Raw genomic sequence first — 18,116 nt, forward strand, 5'->3', positions numbered from 1 at the left:
TAAGCTGTCTTTTTCTTCTTGTTAATTCTTTATTATATGTTATTCTTGTTAATTCTTTGATGCAAAACATGTAAGAACTACAGTGTAAGCATCCTTCTAATTAATTACACTGATTAAAATATGAATTGGGGTTTTTTTTCCCCCTGTAATACTTTCTGAAAAGAAATCTGTGCTTCTAAAAGAGACATAAAGACCAGCAGGTTAAAGCACACACATCTCTGCGTCCATAAATACTCGTTTTTCATGTAAGGTATAAAACATGAGGTAGACTGTTTTTAGTAGGCTGCTAACAAAAAGCAATGACATTACATTTGCTGTGCAGTATCAGAGACCTAGTCTTACGCTCCTGGAATTATTCCGGTTTCCACAATCCTTTATCTGTTTAATCTGTGATATTACAGGCTTGATGTTACATTAAAAGTATTAAAAACTCTGCAAGCGGGTTAACTGTTCTTTTCTATGGGGCTGTAGTAATCATTTGCTTAAGAGATTCTTGGTTCATGTAATACCAAAATAATGGAGGGGAATTAGAAGGAGCTTCCAGTTACAAATATTTGTGCTTTATTTTATACAGTATTATGGAAATGAACTGCACTTTACCTTAGAGTTTTTTAAGGCTGTGATTATAGGCTTGTGGCAAAAATAGCTCTGCACTGAATGAAAAGTGATGGATTTAGTATTGTCAGAGATGTGGTCATATGAGATCAGTGGATCCGTTCCAATTTTTCTGGAATTATCTAGACTTTGCTGTCATTATCTTGTGCCCCAGTGTATCTTTGCAGAATATTAATGAATCTAAGAATAACTTCTGAGGTTTGCAGGGGGATCACGAGTGATGCAATGTGATAGAAGATGCGATGCAGCATCTTGTACTTTTATCTCCCTGCACTGGTTTGTGACAGCCCGGTTTTGGGGGGGTTCTTTTCTTCTTATCACTCATGAGGTGTTCCCAATCTGAGAATCTAAACAGCAAAAATAAATCGCTTTCATAAACCTCTGACACAAAATACTCCTGTTAGCATGAATCACCCAGTTCATTGTCGTGTTACCCTGATTTCTGAAGAAGAAATAAGCTCAAATTCAATATTTTTCTTCTTTTTTGGGTCATGTTTTCCTACTTTAGAGAACATTGTCATGGTAACTTACACATTATCTTTTACTACTTCTTTTAGCATGAATTACACAGGTAATTTCTGTCTCATGTTCTCCCCAGTCCTGCTAGGAATGGTGTGAGCAGCTATTCCTTGTAGAAGCAAACCTGGAGCAGCCAGGAAGTGCTCAGTGCTGGGACGGATCCTCCACCATGATGTTCTAAGAGAAGATCAGATGTAGCCCCCTATGTATTCTGACATTCCTGCAGCAGCTACCACAGATGTTTGCATGGAAGACAGATGTGGCTGTGCGTTGTGCAGAAAGCACAATGTAGTAGAGCAAAACCCAACACCTCTTAACCAGGCAGCCCTGGTGAGTCACATCTGAGTTGTGTGCACTAGGGGTCAAGGAGAGGGCCTCCAAAGAAAGGTTTGGAAGCAAGTAATAGTGGTGGTAATGCTGAGGTGAGTTTATCGGGGTTTACTTATCGGGGTTTATTTATTTTCTGACACCAGACAGTACAATAGCAAATTCCCACAGTAATGAGTAAGAGTCTGCGATGAAGGAAGCTTCTGCAATAGAGCTTGGCAGCATCATCGCAAAATGACTTTCAGATGTGCATTTTCCAAGGAGAATGAGTCCTTTCCCTGTTTTAAATATGTCCAATTTCCAGTTTGAATTTTGGGTTACTTTGGGGTTTTGAACAACCTGCTCTAGTGGAAGGTGTCCCTGCCCATGGCAAGGGGTTGGAACCAGATGAGCTTTAAGGTCCCTTCCAACCCAAACCCATTCCATGATTCTATGATTATGTTGGGATTTTTTTATTATTTCTTTTCTCTTGTCTGTTTTGAGGTGGGGGAATATTTTTTTTTTTTTTTCAATTTTTAAAATTCCCCCCCCCCCTTTTTTTTTCTTTTAATTGAGATTTGCATTTCTTTGTCATGCAAGCCTCTAAGCAGGTCCAGCCAAACCTTGCAGGTGATACTGTTTCTGTCTGTGTTAAGAGAAATAGCTCTAACATGGAGCATGCTATTAATACCTCCAGGCAGTGGCCAGGTCACTGGCATGACCGGGGCTATTTGACAGCTCCCTTTTAACACTGGAGCCAGTGGGCTCCACAGGCAGCTCAATGTCCCTGCTTTAGAGCTGCCTCCCAGCAGTGCTGAGGTGTTGAGGGGCCACCTTTAAATCTGTCGACCTAAAAGCAAGCCAAGTGACCCTGATGGAGCACTGTGTAAAGAAAGTCTAAAGGACTTTGACTGGTTTGTATTATTGTTATTTGCAAAGCCAAGGTGCAGTTAGTGCTGTCAGGTCTCTGGCAGTTCTCTGGGTTTCCTCACTGGCTGTTTCCAGACACTTTCTTGTCAGGTACAATTATAATCTTTTAGGGATTAAGAAATTAAAAATGGGTAACTGAGAAAGTGCAGTTCTTGGTTGTGAGAATGGGAAGCTGGATCGCACTGGCACAGGCCAAACCTGCCCTGGTGCTGAGCGGGCAAGGAGGAAATCGTACCTTCTATGTCAGGGTAGAATGGGAACTGATAAGGTAGTTGGCCAGTATTGATTTAGCCCATGGCACGGGGGGTTGGAACTAGATGATCTTAAGGTCTTTCCCAACCCTAACCATTTATGATTCTATGCTGGGGAGGGACTCTTCATCAGGGACTGTAGTGACAGGACAAGGGGTAACGGGTTAAAACTTCAACAGGGGAAGTTTAGATTGGATATAAGGAGGAAGTTCTTTCCTGTTAGGGTGGTGAGGCACTGGAATGGGTTGCCCAGGGAGGTTGTGAGTGCTCCATCCCTGGCGGTGTTCAAGGCCAGGTTGGACGAAGCCTTGGGTGGGATGGTTTAGTGTGAGGTGTCCCTGCCTATGACAGGGGGGTTGGAACTGGGTGATCTTGAGGTCCTTTCCAACCCTGACTATTCTATGATTCTATGATTTTCCTGTTGAAACGCTATTACACTTGTGACTTGGGATATTATTAACAGGGTCATCCCTGCAGGTGTTTTACTAAAATAGTATTTAAATGGAATTAGCAAATTTGGAGGATTTCTTTATGAGATGATTTTTCGGTAACCCTAACTTGTGCTGCTGAAGCGTGTTCTATCTGAGCCCATGCACGTGTTTCCTTTCACTCCAGGTAAGCAAAGTCTTGAGACTCATTTGTAAAGTGGGAAAAACACCCCGATATGCTATGGATTTACTCTGAAATCAGTGTTTTGTCTTTCCTGTTCAATTAATGCCTTGGAAACAAAGCAACATTGGTTTCTGCTCGTGGGTGTTGCTGGAGGAGATGAGTGGGCTCTGAATTCCCACGCGTGTTCGCTGCCGTGCTTGATGCAACCTGACCACAGGTTGAGGCTTGCATGAGGCCTTAGTGATGCCTTAGTGAGCGGCTCCTTGCACCTCACCCTGCCAGCAGCTTTCTCCCGGATTGTTTTCTTCACCCCCCACTGGCTTTGCTGTTTGCAGCCTGATTTGCTTGTGTTGTGAATTGTGAGATATTCATCTGGTGTTAATACGTGCTGATTTAACCCTAACCCTGCTGCTCCGCAGTTTCTTTAGTGCACTTACAATAAAAGTCAAAGGTGGTTTTCAGAGACGTATTTACAGAGGTAATTCTGTCTGAAAGAAAAGGTTGGGTTAGCTTGTAGCATGGCTTTAAATATCCTTGCCTTTCTTCTGAATCGCAGAATTGCTTGGGTTAGAGACCATCCAGTTCCACCCCCCTGTCACAGGCAGGAACACCTCCCACTAGACCAGGTTTCTCAAAGCCCCGTCCAACCTGGCCTTGAAAATAAGTGATTTGAATGTGTTGCATTCTATTTATATCTGAAACATCCCCCTCAATAACTTCTTAGGATGAAATATAAGACATGTATTATTCAGATGTATAGGTATGCCTGAAATCCTCCAAAGACAGGTTGTCCTTCTATGTATTTCAGCGCTTTTTCCTGCTGCACAGCTAAGCCCGTCTGAGTAAGATGCCTGACACCTCTTTCTGCAGCAGGAGGGTGCCCACAGCTGGGTGTGCTGTGGTGGGTAATGGCAGCATCCGCAGAGGAGTGGTGAAACCCCGCTGCGCTGGCGGGGGCCGCTTTGTCTCCCCCCAGGCTCCTCCTGAGCTGCCGCACACATCCTGCGGCAGGCCTGGTGTGGGTTCAGCTGTGGCTCGTGTGCCAGATGCAGTCTGCAGGTGACTCCTGGCCCAGTCTTCTGCAGAGGAGACTGAGCAGCTGTTCAGGAGGAAAACTGTCTGTGGCTGGCTCCTGGCATGTTAGGGTAGAATATTACATCATTTTACAAGGGCCTGCAGTGACAGGACTAGGGGGAATGGGTTTACACTGACAGAGGGGAGATTGAGGTGAGACATTAGGAAGAAATTCTTCCCTGTGAGGCTGGTGAGGCTCTGGCCCAGGGTGCCCAGAGAAGCTGTGGCTGCCCCATCCCTGGCAGTGTTCAAGGCCAGGGATGTAGTGGCACTGATAGCCCAGTGAGTGGCCTCCGGGACCCGAGTTCAAGGCTGTGAGTGGGCTTGCGCTCACTCCAGGCATGTCTGAAATCCACGGAGATGAGGATGGGCACAGAGCATTTCCTGTATTCTCCTTGCGCAGTTTTAAAATGCTGCTGCTTTTCATATGAAGATAGTATCTAACTGGACAAACCCTGCATTTCTCTCTGTCTCCATGTCTTGAATAAGCTCCCTGTGTGAAGGTGGAGTTGGCTCCCTCTCCCCTTGCACAGGACATCTCTGCTGAGCCATGGAGACCTGCTCTCCTAGTAGCTAGCTCCCAGCTTGGCAGCACTGCTCTGGTTTAATGGCAAAAAGCCCCCAGTTCCTTGAACCCACCTGAGCTGTGTTGTTGAGGCTGTCAGCAACACCTCAGCATCTTTGTTCTGTTGCTGAGCAGTTTGTGTTTCCTGCCCCTTGGCAGGAGGTTCCCCTCACCTCTCACAGCTTTGTTCAAGGTGTTTCCACCTGAGCAGACAAATACTTACATGTAGCAACCTTCACTGTCCTTGGGCAAGCAAGCGTGGGGCCTGGCACCTCACTGACTGAACCCCCACCAGTGTCTCATGTGCGACCGCTGCTTGCTAAGAAAGCTGAACTCCTCACTTCTGCGCTGGGACATGCCCCAAGCCACCACCCTGGCCCATGGAACAAGCCTTAGTCGAGACACTTCATGATCCAAAGCAGGTTTACCCCAACTTGTGTTGCAGTCCTGGCAGTGACCAGGTTCCCTGAATAGCGCCATAGGAAGTCCCTGAATCAAATGGAAATGAATAGGAATAAAATTATACATGAATGCAGGGGATTTATCTTTGGTTTTCCAATACAATAGCTTAGAAACACCAGATGGATCCAACTTGCTGGAAACCATTTTAAGTAGCTGCTCCCACTGACGCAGTAGAGAACTACTGTATGTCTTTAAGTTTTGAATGTGTGAGGACTGGTTTTCTAAGAACACATGGTTTTTAACTGTAGTTACCGAGATAAAGTCGCGCTTCTCTTCGTCTCTCACATAAATATTTTTGCAGCACTCTGTTGTTACTGAAAAAGAAAAAACCTGGAAGACCTGATTCGAGGCTGGGGGAGTTTGTGTTTCTTGGATGTTTGTTTTGCAGTTCCTTTTTATAGCTCAGGCTCAGGAGGGAAGTGGGAGGAGGGGTGGGAAAGCATGTGGGGGGAAAACCAAGACAGCCACAGGAAATCGATGTCCATTCCCACACCTCTGAGAGCACCGAGCTTGGCTTCCCAGCCTGAAGGTGCTATTCCCATTGCACACGATTATGCTCGAATGGCCCCGCTTATGTGCATACATGTGCCTTTTTCTGAAGACCATGTCCATCTCAAGGCCAGGTTGGATGGGGCCTTGAGCAACCTGGTCTAGTGGAAAGCGTCCCTGCCTGTGGCAGGGGGTTGGAGCTGGGTGTTCTCTAGCATCCTTTCCAACCCAGACCATTCTATGATCTCCGTGAAGAGCTCAGCTGAAGCCCAGTGTGCTGTTCTTCAGGACTTGCATGCAATGAATGACTTGTTCCATTTTGGTTTTGCTTAACTGCGAGGGCTGCAAGTAGGCTGAAATTTTCTTTAGCAGTAGGAAGTGTCAAAAGGGATGCGTGTTTCTTACTGAGGGGGAGCAGAGGTACCAAATCTGTGCTGCCCCTGGAGGACACCTGAGGAGAGCAAAGGGGAGTTTAGAATTTCACAGCTCTGTCTTCTTTTTTATTCCTGTTTTTCATGGAGGGTATAAACTAATGAGGCATTAAATAAAAAGCACAGCCCTCTTGGTCATGTTTTAGATTGGTCCACGTGAGACAGTCATAATAAGGTACCTTACACCCCTCATAGGAAAGTTTTAGCTGCTTCATAGATAAAAGTATGCTTAAGTGAGTACACTTAAGCTTGTATAAAATGTCTTGCAGAGTCTTAGTGTAATCCAGGAGTGTCCTTTTGCTCAGTTTACATTCCTTTTAACTGACAAAACCTGAAGGGGGGGAAAAAATGTCCTCCTTATGCCTTAGGCTTGTGTAAAAACATCTCCACCAGAGCTGAGCACTTTGCTCTTCTGTCCGCTCGCACACGCTGTGTCATTAAACCCTAAAACCAGCCTTTGCAGATGTTGGAGGTTGCATGGGCAAACCCTGGCCTGGGGAAGTTGATGGGCTTACATGACTTGCGGTGCACAGTTGTGGCTGGAAAGCCTGAGATGTCACCAGCAGCTTGGCCTTGGAGTTTGGCCTGTTGAGGACTGTGACTGTGGAGTTAAGCTGTCAAATTCATCACCAAACATCTTCCTTCTGCACAGTGACCAGCTGTAATTATGCTTTGCTGTAATTACACTTGCAGAGATATTTTATACAAGCTATTTCCATAAGATGTGTCAGTAACCATTGTCAAGGACAAGAAAAACGATGTGAGAGAGCCCTTGCTTCCAAGTCCTAGATTTCATATCTCTCTTGTCATTGATCCTGAATGTTTAATGCTACTTCTGTGATGTTTTGGAATGTACTAAGTGATGCTATAGAGATTAACAATTAGTTCTAAAAAAAAGAAAACCACAACCTATAGTTTCCAGTAGGATGCTGTTGATGAACATAATTGCTTGCTCACGCAAAGGCCTTTCCTAGTAGTCACCTGTATATTCTGCATGGCATATATTTACTTATGTGACTATTACTGAACAGCATTCAAACACAGTTCTCCTTAGTTCTGTGAAACCCTTTCTAATAAGAAGCACCCACATGCTAAATCTATAACAAATATAACCCCTTGGTCCATTGGTTGATTTGGTTGTTAGCAGATAAGATAATAAACATTGAATGAAAATGCTTATAGCAGTCCTAAAATGTGGTTAGTAAAAGTTGATGGGTTTAATTTGTCCAGTTATTTTATCCTTGTGTGTTAACTGTTAACTCCATAAACGTAAAGGATGAAGTTGTGGTGGCTCTGGTAGGGGTTAATTATATAAAAAAAAAACCCCGTGTTTTGAAATAATGATAGAAATTTTAGTCTGCCAGAAAACAGGTGAGACCCGGAGATGCCCTTCTGCTTTTAGAAGCACCACGGGGTCTGTGTTGCATATAGAAACTTGGTGGATACACAGTGATTCTCATGGCTGAAACTATTCCGGTGTCTCATAAGGAAGCCTCCTCCATACCGGCTGCACTTTCATCTTCAAATACTTCCAGTTTGTTTTTCTGTCATTGATGCTGCTTCACCTGGAATGACCTTTAGGACACAGCCAGGCTTCTGGCAATCTGAAACATTACTTCTGCCAGATTCACTGTAGGAAATACTTTGTAACTGTAGACATAGCAGTAGGTAAGGTTAATGGGCTGGAGATCTCACTATTCAGTTCCGTATCACTGCAACTTTCTTTATATATATACCCTCATATGTACATGCATATTCTTATATATATATATTCTTTATTATCTGGGCCTTTGAAAAGATCGTTTCACTATATCCCAATTCCCATCTAGTCAATAGATAACTACTTTTCAAGATGTGACAGGACTTTTCAGAGCGAATTAGTGCTGCTTCACAGCTCACTTCTAAGTTTGTATTGACACTACAGCCCATGTACAAAAGAGCATAAAACTCTCCTGAATTTCCAGACTGGAATGTCCTGTACAAGACTCTGTCTGGGAGTCTGAGTTTCCGCTGTATACAACCTGGGTTTTGTATGTAATGAGCTTTGTGCGGTAGCTCCAATCACTTTGCAGTTCCCAGTGTCTGCAGCGACAGCTTTGTGGATCAATGCATTGGAAAGAAAAGGGGAATTCTCACATATAATTCAATTTCCACAAGTTTTGCAGAAGTCTGCAGCTAAAGAGAGACCCAAGCTGATGCCTGCACTGAAAGGAAAAGTGGGCAGAGCTCAGCTGTCCTGTGTCCACTTTGACAGCTGCTGGCACATACTGCTCTCGGTTGGTGTGTAGCCAGCCTCTGGGTCTACTGAGGTTATTTGAGTGGTACCGGGAAAAAAAGGGACACAGGACGCAGATTATCAGGAAACCAGAACTCGCTGCCCTGCCTCCATTGTATATCTGAAACCCCATTATCTTTCTCAACTACTGTTCTTGCAATTTTGTTTTGTAGGAATCGGAGTTCCTCTGTTTGGAGTTTGATGAGGCCAAGGTGAGCCAGATGCTGAAGAAGCTCTCAGAAATAGAGGACAGCATGAACTCGTTGACTCAGACCACTTAACCACATAAAGAGACTGGAACTCAGAAAATGAATGGCCCTCGGTACTTTTTCATTATTCCCCTTTGTGCACATAATCTATCTGATGATTGTTAAATCCTGATTATAACTGCAGAATGCATTCACAACCAAATATGGGCTAAGTCACACTATGAAGCTTTCTCCATCCCCTCCTCCAGGCCTGTTCTCCAAGCCAGCAGTGGTGTTGTTTGCATAAAGGTTTGCATCATCAGGCCTTCGAGTGGAGCATAGCTTTTCTCTTTTTCCCCTCAGTCAGTCTCTGAGTCATGCAGATGCTGTAAATACTGGGCTGGATGAACAGCAAAGGTAAATTGGCCAGTTGTGGCAGGGAAGAAATGAGCAGAAGAAACAAGCAGACTGTGGGAGATTCATGTTTATCCTTCCAAACCATGGGCTGTGTAGAGCAAATCCACCCACATGAACTGTGTCTGCTCTGAGCTTAAAGTCCAGGAGAGTAGGTGAAGTGCAGCGAGTTCAGGGAGCAGAGACACCATTACTTCTGTAATGGGAGTGTGTCTGTGCTGCTGAGGATTAAATGGATCCTGAGGGTGTGAGGTGGTCAGTGTTGCTGGCCCATGTACTCACACCTACCCAACACCATGGAGAGCCAGAGGGCAATCCAGAGGAGCCACAGGGCTATGGGAAATGCTAGTTCTCCCAAAGGAGCAGCCCTCCTACATGTGCTGAATGCCTGATCCAGCAACCTGCTGGCAAGCCTTCAAAGCCACTTCTGACCTGCTTCCCCGAAGACCATCCGTCCTCATCAGCCTTCCAGCTCTCGGTCTTTAGTGGTGCAGCCCTGGCACCAAGCTGCACAGTGTATTTGAGCGGCCAGTGCTTTGTCAGAGCACAGTTTAACTTGGCTGCTCTTAGTCCTGTTTGTCATGATGTTTGTTTTGACCTCAGAAAGCCCCAGGTTAGACCCAGGGTTTCTAGTGTGTGCACATTCAGCTTGGAATTTGGATAAAAAGAATATGTCCTTGGCAACCTTGCAGGCTAAAGCTCTATTGATAAAATAGTTGTGTGAAGAAAGCTTCCAGAGGCAGATAAGGTATGCACAGGGCACCACGAGCTGAGTTGCCCAAGTTGCTCTGGCCCTTGGCTGTGGAGGGACCCACATCTCTTTGCCATAGCACCAAACTGCAGAGCAACCACCACCCTTCCGCTGCAGAGGACCGAGAACTGTTTTCTGTTTCAGATGTTTCCGTTCAGGGGTGCACGTCCCTCTCACAGCAGGATGTATAACCACACGTACTGGCTTATCCATGCAGGAGGACCTGGAGGGGCTGTCCTGAGCATGGAGCATGATGGTCCCTACTGGAGAAATACCTGATAGTCCGTAAGGTGGTGATGGATCAGCTGAAGATGACAGTGGCTCATTGTTTTGTGCTGTTACTTAACCAGAAGGTGTGCACACACATTTGGTTTGAGGCTACATTGATTCTTTCAGTTTTATTTCAGCTTCATAAGCAACCTCCTCCTGAGCTAAAATTATATTGAGGGCTTGTACCAAGATAGAAATGACAATATAAAATGTTCTTGTGCCATAACTGAAGTACTCCTCATTGCTCCTCCTTGTGAATTTATTGCTTGTGGACTTGCCAGATTGTACTTGGACACAAAATCTCTTCAGAGTCAGGGAAGGGCACCTTTTCCCATCTGCTTGGTCAGAAGGGCAAGCATCACTCAAGCCAATTTGCATCACTGCCTTGGGAATTAACATTTCCTTTACTGTGCCTGTCCCTCTGCTGTCTTGTCTCTTATGGCCCCCTGGTTCTCCCCTCCATCTCATAAAAGGACTGCACAGCCCCACAGCTCCTTGCTCTCCCCAGCAGATACTTGTCAGAGTGGAACTGGACTGTAACTACCAACCAATCCTCACGCTGGTCCATGGATACCTGGCTGCTGGCACAGGTGTGGAATGCTGAGTGGCTGATGATTCTCTGAGCTTTCCACTTGCTTTTTCATTAAAATGGAGGGTTTTTTCTGCATTTTGGAGCATGTTTAAAAAAAGAAAAATCAAGGTCAGGGAAGGATCATGATCTTAAGTAACTTGCACCGTGTCAAACATACTTATTGTTTTATTTTAACATGGTCAGAGGATAGGAAAATGTGCTATAAATGGAAATTAAAGAGAAACAAACTGGGAACAGATGTCAGGAAGTATTATTTCATGCAAAGAATAATAAATATGTGGAATGGGTAACCAGGCACGGAGGCTGAGGCAAAAAGCATCAGGATCATTTAGGAAATGATTAGATACTTTCCTGGTAGGGGTGTGAAGTTAAAAGGGGGCATGTTTTTATGGGTGCCTGCTTCTGTCTTCCTAATCGTCACTCCCCTGAATAGCTAATGTCCTCATTTTCTTCTTGGTGGATCTTCATAAGCTATCGTGCAAAATGAGGGGAAAAAAGCCAAGTGTTTTGAGGACCACACTGCCCAGCTCTTGGCAGGGCACAGGAGTGTCACAGGGCAGTAAAACTGTTTCTGCTTCACGAGGTTTGACATAGTCAGGGAAGAGGATGCTCTGCTTCCCCAGACTGCTGTAATCCCCAGCTGGAGCTGGAGCACGGAGAACAGATGTCCCCCTTGAGCAGGACCGTGCCTTCCTACTGTCATGGTTTATGTGTGTGTCTGTCCATCTGTCCCTCCCTACAGAGTTTTGAACCTACTGGCTACTTTTGACTGAACTTGGAGAAAGAGGCCTCCAATGCTGCTCTGCTTTGCTTCCTTGAGTGAAGGACACGAGCACCCGTGGCTATTTGTTGGGATTCATGTATGTCACTTGCTGTTAATGGTCCCACTAAATATCTCTGTGATGTTGGCAAATAAAAGCTGCTGCTTACACACTTCAGGAGGGATTTCAGATTCCTTCCTCAAAGTTCAGATGTAAAACAGACTCAGTCTGAATGTGTGGCTGGGCTGCCCTTACTGTGGCTGGGGCCACACATGGATGCTGGCCTCCTGTGTAGGTCTGTTTGAGCAGACATCCCAGCACAGCCCTGTTGGCTATAAGGGCCTCATCCTGTTTGGAGACCTGCTGCCTACCACAGGCACCAGCTCATGTGCCTGCATGCTGAGCTATGCCAGCAGTGTGATGCCAGGGACATCACCTCTTCCTCCTCTTCCTCCTTCCTTCAGGGAAGCAGCCACATTGCAGTGTATCCTGCGCTGCTGGTCAAGCCAGGCAGTTTGGAGATTTACAGCGGGGACCTAGGCAGCTCAGCACAGCCAGAGGAGGAAAGCGAGGGACATAAGAAGCAGCAGGAGGAAGAGCTGAAGGAAAGCCCTTGCCTGAGCCTCACCTCTCTCCTGAGAGAAGTTTCCCTGCCCAGGCTTCAGAAACAGCCAGGGAAGGAACTCAGACACAACTCATGCCACGCTCCCATAATCCTTAACTTCGGAAAACTCCCCTTTATACCTGCACCATTGCAGGTGAACCTGCAGTCTGCCCAGTATCCACCCTTCCTGGTTTACTAATAACTGAAAACCACTTGTGAGTGGAACTGCCATGTGCCACCAGGCTGGGGCAGGTTTGGTTTTGACCAAAGTCCAGGTATTTCATCTAAGTGCATTGTGTTGGTGGAAGCAGGGCACGGAGCATCCCAGGACATGCTGCTCAAGCAGGGGACAGCACCCAGGAGCACCAGCAATTTCCTCTGGTCCCACTTTTGCTGGTGCTTTCCTATGTGGATTTGCCCTGCGGTGAGTGAGGTTCTGCTGCTGCAGCTCTGGCACCGTGTCCACGATGACGCACTGTGCACATGATGGACAGCCCATCCCAAGCTCTGCTGCTTCTTACTGGAGAGTCACAAACAACAGCCACATGTCGCAGCCTTCAGCTGGTTCTTCCTCAGATGTCACCTTTTTCACCGCTAAAATGCTCTGCAATTTATTCCTGCAGTCGCTTCTTGTTTTCTGGGAATTCCTCCAAGTTGCCACTCATTTATGATCTGGTGCTCCCTAAAATATCTGCGAGTGCTGTTGCTTTCAATCACGCATTACACAACTGGCAGGCTGTGCACGCGTTCTCTGCTTGGCAAGATGATTTCTCTTAGCACTATTTTCTTTTTTCTTGGTCCGTGTATTCCCAGAACTGCTGAAGTTTTTGAGTATTTTTCTAGGCATATCTGTATTTGGAAAATACCCCAACAGTTCAGGCACACCGTGTTTTTCCAAATCCAGGTGTTGTACTTCATAAAGCTTCAGGCCATGGGAAGCAGCAGATGATGAGGCATACTTATACTGGTGTTGATTTACTTTCCCATTGCTCAAGTTACTCACTGTCATTTTATTTTACGTTTCTTTTTTATTTTCCTTTCTTACAGGCCCTTTTTGCAAGTATAAATATCAGCATTAACATCTGTGCATTTATTGTGTTTCATGGGAGGGTTTTCACTGGAGTCCGTGACCTCCACATTTTATTGTGCTTTAACCTTTTTGATAAACTGGTTGATATTTTGATAGATTTTCTGTCCTGTACATCAGTTCTTTGCTATCTCTAACAAAATAAATAACTTACTGTTTTTCTGCGTGGATTTCCTGATTTGGACAGTTACCAGCCATTTGTAGATGGACAAGTCTCTGAGTTTTCCCTGAAGACTCATGTTTGCCACACATCGCTTGTGAAAATGTTTCCTTCCCCTTCTGGGGAGTTTCAACAGTTCATTCATTTCTGCCAAACGTTTATGAAGAGGTGCTCAGTCAGTGCTGGGGACAGAGGGAGCCTTTTTAAGAAGGCAGTACCCCATGGCAGTGCTGGGCAGGGGAATGCAGTGCTTCTCCACAGCAGCCGCTGATGACTTTTTAATGCGTTATGTTTCATGTGGTCTCCTCACACGGAAAAACAGGCGACGAGTCCTCGCCTGGAGCCGGGGCTGTTAAAATGTGCCTCTTAAATTATTCCCAAATCCTGGGGAAGCAGAGCTCAGGGTGCTGTCTAATCCAACATGAAGGCCAGAGCTCTGCTCCTGGGCCTGTCTCACCATGTTGGGAGGTAAAGGTGATGGCGCAGGGAGACAGGCAGCCATCACCATTGGTACTTCTCACCTCAGCACAGCAACCTAAAGCTGTTTCTACCCATAAAGGTCACCCTGGTTTAGTCAAGCCTTGCCAAAGCTGCAGATGAGTCCTCCCCACCTTGACAGGGACACGCATACACCAACAAAAATGCCTCTTCCCAGTAGCTGAATCCCATGGGTAATCCCTGGGGCCACCAGAGCCCCCAGAGGACATGATGTGTCACCTCCAATGAAAGGGTTTCAAGGGGGATGCAGCTACAACCTCACCTGCTGCAAATCCACCTCTGAACTGCCAGTACCATTTAGGGAGGATTATTTTGGGATATCACCTAAACTGTTTGTCCGAGCAAAAAATCCATGGATGGTAGAGCTGGTGCTATGAAGCTTTCTTCCCAGATGTAATGGAGTTCATAGAATCACAGAATGGTTTGGGTTGGAAGGGGCCTTAAAGATCATCCAGTTCCAACAGTCTGCCATGGGCATGGACACCTTCCACTAAACCAGATTGCTCCAAGCCCTGTCCAACCTGGCCTTGAACATTGCCAGGGATGGGGCAGCCACAGCTTCGCTGGGCACCCTGTGCCAGGGCCTCACCACCCTCACAGGAAAGAATTTCTTCCTTATATCTAATCTACATCCTACTGGCTTTCAGTTCAAAGCCATTACCCCTTGATCATCCCCATGCTCAAATCCCCAAATGCCTTGCCCTTCCTCCTTCCTTTTGGTGGGAACAAGGCAGAACTTGAAGTGCAAGAAATTGCAGGAAAACAGGTTTGAAAGCATGTTGGAAGAAGGGGCCTGGAATTGCATTTGGCCTCAGGCATTTTGCAGGTGGCCCTTGGCATTATCGCAGCACAGGACCCAAGGGCAGGTCCCTGAAATGTGGTGCTGTCAGAGGACATTGTCCAACAGGGAGGTGTGAAATACTTCTACAATGACATTTTCTTATCTCCCCTGAGTGTAGGGGACTTGGAGCTTGCATTTTAATTCACTTAGTGTTTGGCCACACTGAAGCTTCAGCACTCAGCCGTTAGCTTTTGTAATGAGATGGTACTGGAGAATATATAAAACCAGGCAATTGAATAAATGGTGGGTTTGGATGCTGACAAGTGTCTCTAGACCCTTGAGGAGTGACATTTTAGAGGGGTGAATGGGGGGAAAAACAGTGATCACAGCACAAAACCCATAGTGCCTCTGAACAGAACTTGGGAGGAAACATTAATCATTTGGGGTTGATAACACATAATTTCTCTGCCATATTTGCTGAGCTTTATGGCCAGCTGGCAAAATCCTGGCCAAATGCAGCATTACCAGGAAATTGCATGATACAGTGCATTTTAGTAATAAATGGCAATCTTCCTGCCTTGCAAATTAAACCATGTAGAGCATTAGAGTCTTCATGGCATCTCTGTTCTTGGCAGTGAAACAGAAAATAAGCAAAGCCACGACAGGAAGATGGCAGGCTGAAACAGAGAGAGGTGTCTGTCTGATCCCAGCCTCCTGTGAGCTTGTCAGGTCTCTCCCTGTGCTCCTAAAACATGGCAGCCACCCCACTGCCCTCTGCAAAATGCCTGGTGGCTCAGTGAGCCCTGGCCTCCTCCAGGCATCTCCTTAAAATACATTTGCTATTGCAGAACCTCAGGACAAATCTGCATTTTTCTATGGCCAAAGAACACAGTGTGTAAAGCTAATCTCCTGCTCTAAGATCTTGCGAGGCAATGGCATGCAGAAGTACAAGGTTAAAAAATGCCATCAAGAAGCAGTCGCCGGGAACCATAAATACTTTTCAGGCAGTCCTCAGGCACATCAGGAGACAAGCAAAGCAACTGGAATTTATAAACTTACATAATTAATTTTTCTTTGTGGGGAGAACAAACAGTCCCATGTTGCAGCTCTCTCAGGGCCTTTGACAATCAGGCTTCTTTCTATAAATAATGTTATGTAAGTTTATACATTTCAATTAGTGCTTGTTCTGGCCTCTTGCAGCCCAAGGATGTTTTCGCCCCAGTTTATTATTTAGGCTGTGGATAGATCATTTTGCCTTGGTGAATCTATAATGTGAGTTAAATTAAGATGCTTGCAAGCAGCATAATAGTAATGAAACGGTCTCTGGAAAACATTGGCACATCCTCCATAAGAAGGAAAGAGAGAAATGAGCTTTACAGTGTGGTGTCTGACTGTATCTGCACCCTCCTTTGCAGGGCAGAAGTGGGATTTGTCTGTCCAAGGACGCAGCCTGTGAAGGGTGAGTGCTCAGTACCTGAGCTGTGCTCTGGGGCCACTGCTGACATAGTGGAATGGCCACCGATGTTTCTTCCCCAGAACAGAAATACCTCTAAGTCATCTTCCAGCCCTGTAACTACAACGTGCTGCAACCAGAGCTGGCAGAAATGCTTAACCCCAATGGCTTAATCCCCAGCCATTGCAAATTAGTATAGCTCCATTAACTTCAGGGGACTATTTACATGGGGGAGGTTTAATACGTACAGGATCAGGCACAAAACCTGCAGTGATTTCGTACATGGGCAGTGGTTTACTCATTTACGAGGCTCAGATATCATCTGTGCTGTGTGCTGGTTTCTGAAGTTTTATTTATTTATAGTGAGCACAGCCACGTCACAGGGATTTCTCCATCAAGCACCATGAGAAAAACCTTCATTTACTCTGATTATGTTGCTGATCTCAGTCCCTAATGCAGGAGGTATCTTCCCTCCAGATCATTTTTCAGTAACGTGTTGGTATCAGGCTGGATATTAAATCTAGATATGTGGATTATTTCATTTCCCTTTAACCTGTTTTTTATTTCTGAAGTTTATCTGCAGATCCTACAGTAACAAGATAAAAGGTTTCTGATCTCCTTTTTGATATATTGTCATTCTGATATGCCAGGGGCTACATCCTGCACCCTGGGTGGTACTGCTGGCCTCCATTCAGTGCAATGAGGCCTCCTGGTAATAAGTGTGTGTGTAACACAGCAGTGTGGCAAGGCAAGTGGACTGCGGCCTCTGAGGTAGCTTTTATGAGCATAAATATATGTCAAACGGTTACAGGAGAACTGCAGGGCTTGGGGGAAATCTGATGAGCCCCATGTGCCTGCAAGAAGCCGTCAGCAGCCAGATGGTGTGGGGAAGGAGTTTCCCAGCCGGGAGCAACACCCCTGGGTGCTCTGCGAGCTCAATATGCTGGACTAGTGCCTGCACCCAGAGGCGGACACAGAGGATGCCAGTGGGGCTGAAACAAGTAACTGCTCTCCTGCCAGGGTCCCCAGAGAGCTGGCACAGATCTCCCTTTCTGGACAGGGCCTGATGAGTGCCTTGGAGAGAGTTTCAAAACAGCCCAGTTACGTTCCACCCCAACCCTGCATCCTTAGGAGCCACTGCTGTCTGCCTGAGACACGGCTGCTCTCCCCACCCTGGTTTTGAAGCTCCTTCTGCTCATGCCATCCAAAGGAGAAGCCCTCAGCAAGGAGCGCCAGCCCCAAGTCCAGGTGGTGACAGTCACTGTGCCCTGACTGCTAGTCCACAGCTCCATGGGCTGAGCAGGATTTCACTCCTGTGGTGGCTGCAAGTGCCCTGCCAAATGGTTGGGAGTGTCTTGAAAAACCTCCGGTGCACGGTGTTGGCTTCGTTTTCTTTGCCACCCAGAAACAGCCAGCTTGAATGCCAGCACCCTTCCAGATACAGGACTGGTTTTAATTGGAGTTGCCTTACCCAAGCTGGCACTGTGAGAGTGCAAGGGAAATCACACAACAGAGCCTCATCCAGGAGATGCCCACAGTCAAGATGGTTTAAAACAATCTAGTGACATGTGAGGACTGGCAGCTCTCCCACAGCTGGGATTTTGCTGGTGCTTAAAACAGCATCTGCTAAAAAATAAAAGCAAAATTGAAGTGGTTCAGCTGAAATACATTTTTTTCCTATGTGTAAACTGTTTTCTCACCTTTGCAGAGACTCAGCTGCAGCTTCTGCTGCCTGGCAGTTTTCTGTTTTGCAGGTCTTCAGGTCTTGCTGCAGAACACTGTGGGATGCCTCTGAACTGAGATAAGCAGAAGTGCAAGGGGCTTGCATTTCCAGGAAGGAAAAAAAAAAAAAAAAGATGCTTTGTACATAGAAGGCGCTTTCTTGTTGTTTGCAAAATAATTACTGTCTGGTTTCTGCTGTTACACAAGTGGATTCTTCTCCATCCTCTTGCCTGCACTCTGCACTGCTGTGCCTTCTGTCTGCAAGGAAAAGGAGCCTCACCACGGGGGAACACTGTTAGTTACTGC

General features: G+C 46.0%; 1 protein-coding gene across 3 annotated transcripts in view; it reads left to right on the forward strand.

Moving 5' to 3' along the window:
• COMMD1 (copper metabolism domain containing 1) overlaps positions 1-13,354 on the forward strand; it is an 82,429-nt gene extending 69,075 nt beyond the window's left edge. Inside the window, exons 3-4 of one of the 3 annotated variants that reach the window (XM_065682199.1) lie at positions 8,703-8,851; positions 10,027-13,354. In XM_065682199.1, the coding sequence (XP_065538271.1) occupies positions 8,703-8,810 (108 nt within the window). In that variant the 3' untranslated portion in view covers positions 8,811-8,851; positions 10,027-13,354. Of the gene's footprint in view, positions 1-8,702 lie in introns of all 3 variants that reach the window. The other 2 variants (XM_065682200.1, XM_065682198.1) reach the window with 2 other exon arrangements.
• Positions 13,355-18,116: the final 4,762 nt, after the last annotated feature.

The sequence above is a fragment of the Lathamus discolor genome, chromosome 5, assembly GCF_037157495.1.
Source record: "Lathamus discolor isolate bLatDis1 chromosome 5, bLatDis1.hap1, whole genome shotgun sequence".
NCBI classification, from domain to species: domain Eukaryota; kingdom Metazoa; phylum Chordata; class Aves; order Psittaciformes; family Psittacidae; genus Lathamus; species Lathamus discolor.